This window comes from Oryzias melastigma, linkage group LG3, assembly GCF_002922805.2.
Source record: "Oryzias melastigma strain HK-1 linkage group LG3, ASM292280v2, whole genome shotgun sequence".
NCBI lineage: Eukaryota > Metazoa > Chordata > Actinopteri > Beloniformes > Adrianichthyidae > Oryzias > Oryzias melastigma.
In genome coordinates, this window is record NC_050514.1 from 48,278 (window position 1) to 59,735 (window position 11,458).

Here is an 11,458-nt window from a genome sequence, read left to right on the forward strand (position 1 = left end):
TTTCCACCACAATATATATTCAAAACCGTTAATTTGATGAACTTTTTGACATTTTGTGCTTTTTCACTAAACCCTCTTGTCAGTCTTACACTGTTAACTCTATATAAACATTAGTATATGACCCCTATCTAATTACCATGTTCTAAACTTTCCTTAAAAACCCATTAGATATAAATTTGGCCCATATTTTCTGCCCTGTAGTTCATCATCATTCCACTAGGGGCAGTAGAAAGGCTTTTCTTGCTCATTTCAAGATGGCTGCCTCCATGGGTTCTCAAAAACACTATTATTGGGAAAGGTTGAGCTAATTTTCTGAACTTTATGGTGAATAACTCATCTAATACTATTTATTTTTTAAATGACTACTTGCTGTGATGAAAGAATAGAAAATTGATTGATAATTAGTTATTTATATCATAGAAATACCATGTTAAACATTGTACAGATTTCAGACAGTGGTACCTGGACACTTAAGCCAATATTGTTGCATCTTAAACTAACATGAGAAAAAAAACTTACCAAATTACCTAATGTATCATAATTGATTGCATCTATATCTCATAAAAATTATGTGTGTTTTATTTATTTTCTGTCAATTCTTTGGGGTTGTGGGCTTTATGGGGTTAAACATCCTCTCATTGCATAACTGTAATCATTTAATTGCAGACTAAACACCTACATGAAAGCACTTTCCTGTCTTCCTATAAACTCTCTGACTCCAATGGTGCTCAGCAACAGTTTGAAGAGTCTAAACTTTGACACTGAAATCATTAATGGTTCCTAACAAACTTTAGTTCATATCAAGGTTTCTTCATAGAACTTGATAAAAGTTTCTTTAAGTTCATTACTGGACAAATATGCAGTGATCTATGAATAACCTCTGATTGGTTTAATGGCTGTAAGACCCCTCACTACACACATCATACACTTTTCTCAGACAAACATTTTTACACTTTTCTCTAAAATCTCTTGAAGTTGAAATTATTATAAAAAAAATAGATCCAGTATTATAGAAGGAAACCAAAGATCTGCTTGCGATTAAAGATTTATGTAACTCTGGAAAGCTGAAATCCTTCCGTACAGTAAGGGTGGGTGATGTTGCAAATTTGGGTATCGGTATGATACAAAGTATAATTATAGGGCCAGTATTGACGATATCTATACCAATGTATTATAGAGTAATTTCAAAAGTACATAATTTTTTGTTAGTTATGTGTATATTAAATCACTGATTTTATTTTCCCAAATCAGACTTTGGTCAAATAAAAATGCTTGTGAACTAATTTCCACAATCTGAACTGAACATAAATTAAATGTATAATGGGTAATAAAAAAAATGGCATAATGCAATAATAATATTAAGAAAATGATAACTGGTGCAAAATAAAAATAAAAAAAAGCAAAACTGTAACAAAAAATTAAGAATAACAGCACCACAAACATATATATATATATATATATATTAAAAAGGCAGAAATTAAATATCAAAGTAAGTATAATGAAAAAAATTAACAGAACCTTCACAGATATATACATGAACATCACAACAAAAAAATCCTGCCATTGCATACAAATTTGTGGCTCATTAATTACTCTCTGTGATGACGAAGAAAGGGGAGGGGCAAAGTGTCAATTGGTGGTAAGCTGATTACACAAACAAAGTACAACTCAAATTGGGTGGTTATTTGCTTAAATTTGGCTGTTTTTTGCCCAATCTGGCAACGCTACAGACAGACGCTGCACTTGCACGAACTCTATAAGTAAATATGGGCTCTTTGCCGTACGTGTTGAAGAAAAGATGCAATGAAAGTATCAGACATATCGAATTCACCACGCTAGTATCGATACTTCTCCTTGGTATTGATACTCTGACCGATACGTCCACCCTTACTGTACAGGAGACACAGCACAGAGTTGACTGACTGACAAGGTCAACAGCCAATCAGGAAACAGAACCCAATGTGCTGTAAAAAAAAAAAAAAAGTAATTAAAATATTTTTTTAAATACATGTTCACAATCATATATGCCACAGTTTTGATTGTTAAAAATATAAGAAATAAGATAACATATTACACAGTATAGTATATAATTATAATTTAATTCAATATATGGTGTGCTGTAAGTTATGCTTTTACATGGGGGCACTTTCTACTCTTTTCATGTGCAGGTTCCAAGTTTCCCAAATGCACATTGATGGTATTTATGTATATTTATTTCAATTTCCATGTATCCAGTTCCATATGTTTTTGGTGAGCATCCAGTTTCAATTTGACAGAAATGTACCAAGAAGTGCCTTTTATTCATTTATTTTGAAAACCACTAATGTTTTAGTCGAAAAACCTTCAGTGTTTTTGTCTTTTTTTGTTCAGGGGAATATCTTTATTACAATAAAGGATTATGTTAATTTCTCTCAAGTGCCTTTAAGGCAGCTTCTAACTTGAAAGTCAAATAATCCCCTTTTTAATCTGAATTTTTTGTTCCTTCTGTGGTTGGTTTTGTCAAAGAAAGATCAAAGTTCTGCCTGAATATCAAAAATTAATTGCTTACTTTTATTTGAAATAAAGGAATGAATTTGCATTTGAAGAATTCACTGAGGAACCAATTTGAAGAGCCTGGCATTGTTGGCATTAGCTACAGAATAAATTTCACTAAAGTACATCATAAAGGAGGGTGTGGCTATTTTATGTCTTCAGTGGCATATGAAAAGAGCTGAAGCTGTGTTTTTAACATCAATGACCTCTACACGGCAGATGGTGACCTTTCTACTGCTGACCACCAGTGGGGTGTCCATACATTCCTTAACAGGAGTGTCCAAAGAGGCCCAAGTGACCATCTGCCTTTGGTAACCACAACAATGGACAGCAAAGTGTGCTGAGGCTGTTTGGCCTTTGTGGAGACCAGGATGTGGGTGATGGGTGAGGGGAGACTCACGCTGCCTGGAGGAAATTGTAGTTTTCAAGTGACTCTTATTTTGTGAAAACATACCTGTAGACCAGAAGGTCCCCAGAAATCAGCCATCCACTTAGTAATTTTTCAATTTTTAGTCCATTTTTCCAGGTATTTCCTCCCCTAAATTGATTGTGTTGCAGGTTCTTTCATATTCATCCTTTTAGAGCAGCCATGTCCAAAGTCTGGCCAGTGGGCCAAATATGGTCAGTGTTCAAATTCCCATCAGCTCCTTTCATAAATCAGCATTTTCTCAGACTTTCTGTATGAGTTCCTTAATATGATCAACCAAATTACAATTTAATGCTGTTGTAAACACTGTCGTATGTCTCTTTATTTCTCATTTAAAAAAAATATCAACTGTAGATAAACAATAAAAGTTGTCAATAGCTGCCTTCTCATTGACTCTGAAATTGAGCAAATTGGATTTGCGATAATGAGTTAGCCTAATTAATAGAAACATCAATTTAAAAGAACTTGGATTTGTCAGAAAAAAAGGTTGTACACTTGAAGGATCCACAGCTTCTCTGTAAAATCACTAACTATAATTTCTCAAAATCTCTTCATCCATAGTCACTCCACTTAGCTTGCCGCTCCATGGCCGGAAAAGACGTCGACGTCTCCTTTGGTAAATGGTGACGAGCTCTAGAGCTGTGGCAGAAATCTGAATGTATCTGCTGTAAATTAAAGTATTTTGTTTTTGAATGACTTATCACTTCAGTTGGTTTATGTTGGCTTCCGTGAATTAAAAGGTACACCACCCATATGTCACTACAGTATCAGAGTACTTAACTAGTCAAAGTTCAACTGCTTTAACTTATAGCGCACATTCAATGGATGCATGTTTTGTACGTAGACCCTGAAAACAATCTTAAATATGTACGTAATGAAGCAGAATCCTGAAATTATGCACGCTTTCATAAACTTTTCATTGGATGTGGGTGCTTAAATGCGCATTGCCAAGGCTGGTATGAACATAGCTTAAGAGTAGTAAATATGTATTATGTGATATTTATATTCCACAAACACACAATAAACAAAAATGAGATAAGATAATACAAGTGATCCCTATGAAAAAAAAAGTTGCAAAACCAACTGGATATGAGTAAAACCAGAAAAAGGTGAAATAATCCTGTACACAACATTTTAGAAACTACAAGGATGAAATAGTGCAATGGAACATACAATCTGCTCTCTAGAGGGCAAAAAAGAAAAAAAAAATCCCCAATCATGGCATTTTTAAGACAGCAACATGACAAAATATGAACCCAAGGCATCAGCCAATGCATCAAACCAAGGCAGAAGAAGTGAGTCAGTCCAGCCATGATAAATTGTGGCAGAGGACCACTTGTCCCTGGGGAAAGTTTGTGAAACTAAGAGAAGAAAAATGAGAGGATGCTGGCAGTTATCATCAACACTGTATCCAGCTCTGCCCAAATCCATACTTTACTCCTTTTACTGTGGTAACTGGTGCACAGGGTCCACAAATAAAGAAGAGAATGGATGGGAGAGCTGGAAATCAGAAAGCTGACCCGTTATAAAAAATAAAAAAAACACAACAGAAATATATATATATATATATATAAAATGTGTGTGTGTTTTTTAGACAAATTGTTTCAAAAAATAAATATCTGTCCTAACAAGAGCTTCTAAATAATAAATAAGTTGAAAATACTTTTTAAAGAGAGAGTTCTCTAAGCATTTGTGAGAACATGGGGAAAATAGGAGAAAAATTCCACTAACATCCAACTTTAGAGAAATGTAGAATATTTTCTCACTTTCTTGGACTCAAAATCCAACTGGGTTTCTCACCCAGGTTCAAATACTGCTCACAGTGCCAAAATGTAGAGGTCAGCTACTCATTCCTAGATGTCCACGCCATGACAACTTGAGTAGAAGGTGTTGAGTCGAGGAGAGTTGGTTCCTGTTTTTATGTACAAAACACAGCAAAACCAACAGCGCATATATACCCACTAGAACCTGAAGCCATACAGACATTGGAAAGAAGGACCATGGGAAGGGGGTCAGCCAGCGCCAGTTGTTCAGGCTCTGCAGTCTCTGACATACACGTCTTTTCCTTCTAGAAGTCCCACAAGCGACGGGGGGGGGGTCACTGAGGTATGAATATCTCCACAGGTATTCCTGAAGGAATTCCAGAGTCAGTAGAAGCTCTCAGTTCTCAGTGAAAGCAGAAGTTCGTGGCCAAAAGAGATACGTTCCCAGGGTTGGCCATTTCTGTCATGAGGCCCAACAGTCCCATGACAGGTAGACGCCAACAGCAAGGAGATGGAGAAAAAAAATGGCTAGGCTCCAAAGAAATGTGCCCATAATCCAAAGGGGTCCACACAGAAAATAAAATAAAAGACGTTAAGCTGTACAAACAGAAACAATGCCAGAGACTGCTCTGGGTCGCACACCTTGAAGCACCCCTCGAGTTCTGATGTAGAACTGGATGAGTTCTGGTATGGTGTGGAGTGATATAGTATGATGTGGTATGGAATGGAATGGTATGGTGTTCCGTCCCCTGGGAGTAACCTGGCTTGAGTCTAGGGGTGAGGGAGGGAGACAAAGGGGAAGATAACAAAAACTGGACACCATAAAAGGAACACAGTTTATTAAAATAAATGAAAACCTGTCTCCTGAAATGAGGATCAAATAATTAGTAGTTTTAGTTAAGAGAAGAATAAACTAAAAGAGAGTTGGAACCTTGGCCAAAAGAAAAATAAGTCAGGGAGACTGCTGACCCAGCCATGACGACCGTCGGAGTCAACAGCTCCCTGCTAACGGCTGCCTAACAAAACTACCTAATCGAAACAAATTAAAGAAAGCCCGCAAATCAAGACAAGAAAACCCAGCAACCTAGGATTCCTGAGGACATAAAGGAATAAAAGACAAAGACAAACTCAAATTCAAACTGCTCCCTGCCCTGGCCAAGTGTGGCTTCCTCTGTCTTAAATAGGCACCAGGTGCTCATCAAGGCACATTGGCCACACCTGCCAGGTGAGCCAAAGGGAACTGGGTGGAAAAGAGGCCAGACAGCAGGAGCAGGACGTAGCAATGGTGTGGTATCGTATGGGATGGGATTTTTATGGTGTGGTGTGGAATAGTATGGTGTGGAGTGGTGTGGTATTTTTATAGTGTGGTATGGTGTGGTGTGGTATAGTATTTTTATAGAATGGTATTTTTATGGTATGGTATGGTGTAGTGTGGTGTGGTATAGTATTTTTATGGTATGGTGTGGTATGGTTTTTTTATGGTATGGTGTTGTGTGGTGTGGTATTTTTATGGTGTGATGTTGTATTGTATAGTATCATATCATATTGTACCGTATTGTATCATATGGTATGGTATCATAGTGTATTGTATTGCATGGTATGGTACAGTATGGTGTGGTATTATATCATATCATATCATATTGCACCATAGTGTATTGTATCGTATCATACAATATCACATCGTATCGTGTTGTATTGAATTACATCATACTGTACTTTCTAAGCTCTATGAAAACAGCCATATTGGCTCCATTGGTTTACAGCCCTGACGAGTCAGCAGTAGGATCATCTCTGAACAAGTCCACTGTGTGTTGCTCTGGTATTGTGGACGTTAATTGGAAACTATGGAACCTTCTGGACCCAGAGGAAAGTTTGATCATTGACTGAAACATCACCCTAACCCTGCCTTTGAAGCAGTGCAGTATTGATTGCTTTTTTTTTCTTTCTTCTCCTCTTGCATGTCAGTATGAGCCAGTTCCCTCACAGGTGTCCATGTGTGTAAACGTGCATGAGTTTATGTGTGTGTGAGAGAGAGAACAGCATTAGGAAATGCAGGCCGGAATAAGAATAAACATCAGCAGGATTGCTTTGGGCATTAGTGCTTTGACAATGACAAGGGACAAAGAGAAAAGAAAACAGAGAAAAGTCTTGAAGGAGCGGGGGTGAAAGGGGGTGTCTGGTTGGGGGCTATTGATTTGTAGGTGAATTAGACGGCACACTCTGCTTTGTGACCATTGTCCTGCTCTCTGGCCAGATGGCCCCTTTAAATTCTTCAGAGCTGAAGCTGCGACACAGTGGGAGTGAATGCACTTGTGTGAGTTTGAGTCTCCCTAATGGGCTAATTTGGAAATTACAATTCATGTTAATGGATATAATTTTAAGCTTGACAGCACATTTTTTATGACAGTGATTATGAAATATCTCATAATGTGCCCCGGAAAATGTAATTATTCTCAAACAAATTTCTTCCTTTGGTTGCTAAACTTTCAGCTCCAATAGAGTTAGCTCTTATTTCAAAGAGACACTTATTAACCCTTTAATAGCAAGGCTTTGGCCCTAGTGTTTACATTTTCTTGAGTACATAATTAACGTAATTCCATTGGATTCTGAAGTGGAAAAAAAGCAGTCTTGACTTGATATGCAACAGTAATTAGCTTACGTCATCCACATAAGTCAGCTGATTCTTTGCGCTGTTATACAACACTTTACATACAGCACAAAGCCGACGTATAGAGACGCTTTTCTCCATCTCAGAATGAGATATTTCCCAGTGACCGCGTTAATGGTCGAATATTTACGGGATGTGAAAAAAAAGTTATTATATGCCTCCAGAAACATCTCCGGTTATAAACTTTTAACCCACCCATCGAGGGCTAAAACATTATAATTTTCATAACCTCTATTGCAAACTGCCCTGTTTGACTATTAAGCAAAAAACACATGCAACTTTTAATGCATGTTCAAATACGCACTAAACCGTGCTAGCTCGTAAGTGTTCACACAAGACAAGCAGGGAGGGGCTTCTTCTACTGCTTAGTATTGCACGTCCACCACTTAAAGTTGCAAGATATTTGGTGGGAAATGTCGAAGCGGTGTAGATCCTGTGAATCCTGCTCCAGGGTCTTTCTTTCACAGCTCTATTCTGATTTATAAAAGACTTGACCGAATCACAATTCTTCCCTAAGACTTCTTCCTACCCATACTATTGGGACAAGGAAGGACCGTTTTCCTCGGACTGGGACTTCTGCATCCGTCTACTAATGTGCCTGAACAAAAATAGGTAAAACAGTGCAGAATTTACAACACATACATTTAGCCCTTCAAGCGAAGAGTTATGGAGAAATATTGTCTTTAAATTCTGAAGTCACTCCCACTTGAATTGTCATCAATAGACGCTAGTCAGCTACATTAGCAAAGAGCTGCTAGCGCTCTGAAATATATAACATTGTTCTAATTACTTTAAAAAGGTTGTACCAAAACAAAAACTCATTACTTACATTTAAATGTAAATTTCTGTGCTTTTCCTCCACCACACAGCGCAGCGTGGTTAACCGTCTCCGCGGAGAGGACTAGCCCTTAAAAAAAACTATTTCGGACAACCCTTCCCATCAAATGCCCCTAAAACTAGAGTTGTAGGGAGGGGTTGGATAAAGAATTCAGTCTCGGTTTCATATAATTCCGACTGGGTACAAACAGCATGATTTATTTTGTCCTCCTTGATCAATTTTAAACAGTTGGCACTTCTGTGAACTCAAAGGTACGACATCCATACATCAATACCAATTCTGAGTCCCTGATTGGTCAACTTGGTTTAACTTTCAATGCGTGCTGAATAGCTTTACATTTTGTACGTAGAGCCAAAAAAACATAAAAAATTTGCGTAGCTATGCAAGAGTGTTGAACGTTTCTTTGCATCTTTTCATTGAAAGTGGCATCTTGAACGTACATTGTCGAAGTGAAAGTAGTTTCAGACTTCCAAATATAAAACCCTTAGTTTGATGCTATAAAACGTTTAACTGTGAAATCTATTCATTTTACAAGTTGTGTCACTAAAATGTCAAAACAAGTAAAACATTCCCATGTTCCTGTGTTTCCTGTGCACTGTGATTCATAGAAACAGGCCACATAAATACAGTCAATGCACCAGCATGTCATAAACCTCATCTGTGCTTTACCAGTGCCTGGATCACAATAAAACCACTGAGGTGAACTTTATTGATCCCTGCAGGGAAATCAAACAGCGTCTAGATTGTGGAATTTAATGAGAGACTCTCCTCACTAATCTCCTTCATGATGTGTCATAAACCATGTTCACTAATAACAAATTATCCGTGGTTATGACTTCATGGTTGGGTCATATAAGTTTGATCAAATGAATATGCAGTAAAGCCAGCTATTTCAGATAAATCAAAGTAAAAATTCAAATCTGCTCTTTAAAGGGTTCATTAATTTGGGATGTGGCGGTGATGCTTCATGCTTCTGAAATCTACGTACAGTGGAATGAAGCTTCTCATCTTTTGAACTATAGACCTTTCATATTTGACTGACGCACTTAAGGATGCTCTTTTTTAACATTTCATGTAAAGTGTGACCAATAATTGGGGAAAATTCAGCTTGGTTCATTTATTTCAAGTATGAAAATTATCAAATAATTCAAGAAAAAGAATTATTTTACCATAAACCAAGCACAACATGTTTTTGTCAGCTATTTTTCAGCTGTTTTATTTACATAAAATCTATCTTCATGTTACAATTTTATATATATATTTATATATATATATATATATATGTATGTATAGTGTGAGTGTTTTTTGTAATTGTGCAGATTTTTCATCTGAAACATACATTATAATTAGAATTTAATTAAAATTACTTGGTTTATAACAAATCAAAAGTTTATTTTAAAATGAAAAAAACGACACAAATATAAGAACAAAGTGCCTTTAGCTTAATAAGACAAACCATAAAATCCAGTAAAAGTCATGCATTAACTATTCTTTATTGTGGCTTTACTTGTAAACTAACAGCAGCAATTGGCCAACAGATTAGCAACATTTTATAAAAAAAGTGAAATTGAGTTTGTATAAATAGAATAAATACACGTATCCATGAAGACTCACTTTACATTTTAAATAAGAAGACAGAAAATGAAACGACATTTAAATAAAGTAAACATGTGTGCAGTAATGGTTGTTTTTCTTCATTAGAAGACTCCATCTTCATGTTTATCCCAATGTCCTGCATTGAAGTGTTTCCCTGGATGAAGGTTGGAATGGAGTCAGGATGCTCTTTCCTTCTGTTTTCTTCCTCTTTGGGAAAAAATCTGTCAAAAAAGCAGCAAAATGATTTGGAATCATATTTTCTCCTCACAAATCCTGTTAGAAATGCGCCACAGTGTGGGTTTACCTGTGATGCGCGCGTTGGCCCTGCGCTTGGCTCCAGGTTTAGACAGGGGCCTCCTTGTCCTCCTCTTCCTCCGGAGGGGAGTCTTCTCCTGCGCACATTTGTTGGAGATGTTGGAGCAGTTTTCCTGGTCGGTATCTTCGCTCTTCCCTTCGCCGCTCAGGAAAGTGAGGGAGTCTCTGTAGAGCGCAGGAGCGCGCTGGGCAGGTATCTCCTCCCATTGCAGCCCGCCGGGCAGAGGCGTCCCCGCCTGGAAGTCAAAGTTCCAGCGCCGGCTGTCCCGCTCTGCCATCTCCCGGAGCTCCTGCTGTAAATCGCGGCGCAGCTGCTGGTGATCCACGGGGCCAAAGAGACTCCTGCGCGCAGACTTTACGCGCTCCATCCTGCTGCCTCCTTGAGATGCCGGTGCTGTGGGACCATTTAAAGGCTGCAGAGCACAACATGTGCACAATGGTAGGAGTCATCTGATTGGCTGCAGCTCTCTCAATGGGTGGGCGTCTATTGTGGGGTGAATCTGAAAGCTGCACAGCCTCATCCTCTGTGCGCCAAAGGCTGACCTCAATTCAAAAAGACAATCACAGTGACCGACAGCTGTTGATGCAGAGGCTGGATGCTCAGACATTTCATACCAGTGAGAAGGAAAAAAGTTCAGCCCAAAATGAAAAAAAAGGAGGGATATCAATGTGATTGCTGGTGTATTACCACATGAAAACCAGCAGTGCGGAGATGCAGAAGCATGTAAGGATGTTAGCGGCTTCTTGCAGCTGCTGGAGTCGGAACTGATTCAAGCCAATTTATCCCCCTCGTGTGTGGGTGGTCGTGTCCTCTTCCACAGGCATGAGGGAGCCTGAGGGGTTCCACGCATCATCTAAGCTGTTCTTCTGGACAGACTGATATGATTACCACTGACTGTTGCCTTCACCCCTGACATCTTTTTAACTTCCTTTCAACCCTTGGTATTTGTCATTTTTCACATTTCCAGCTTCTTGATGTTGCTGTTGCTCGGGATTATCTGTCTGTGCTGTTGTATTCTGGAGTTGTCAGAATGTCTGGCATCATCATTTCTCTTATGTTGGCCACCAAGAACTGAAAGATCTTTTGCAGTGTATCCTCTTTCATTAATTGCCCCCTTTTATTTTTTTTTTAAGTCTCACTCTAGTGAAAGTGTTTTTTAAAATGTTCTTGTGGCATTTTTCACATGATAAAATTAAGCTAAGAAGTGTGTTTCTGTTTATTTATTTATTCAAATTGTTGTGAGTCAGGAGAAGATAAAAAAAATGGCAAATGTTTGTATTTGTGACTTAGAAAATACGATCGACGAAGCACAAGCTTC

At 38.0% G+C, this 11,458-nt stretch overlaps 2 protein-coding genes across 2 annotated transcripts in view; one reads left to right on the top strand and one right to left on the bottom strand.

Moving 5' to 3' along the window:
- Positions 1–5,946: 5,946 nt before the first annotated feature.
- Positions 5,947–11,458, top strand: part of trpm5 (transient receptor potential cation channel, subfamily M, member 5) — a 39,213-nt gene continuing 33,701 nt past the window's right edge. The window contains exon 1 of the mRNA XM_024296206.2: positions 5,947–6,007. Within this exon, the coding sequence (XP_024151974.1) occupies positions 6,005–6,007 (3 nt within the window). The 5' untranslated portion in view covers positions 5,947–6,004. The remainder of the gene's footprint in view (positions 6,008–11,458) is intronic.
- cdkn1ca (cyclin-dependent kinase inhibitor 1Ca) lies at positions 9,590–11,044 on the bottom strand. Its single transcript, XM_024296208.2, has 2 exons — positions 10,129–11,044; positions 9,590–10,045 (listed from the first exon to the last, which is right to left on the bottom strand). Exons 1-2 carry the CDS (start codon positions 10,505–10,507, stop codon positions 9,948–9,950), a joined length of 477 nt encoding a protein of 158 aa, XP_024151976.1. The 5' UTR covers positions 10,508–11,044; the 3' UTR covers positions 9,590–9,947.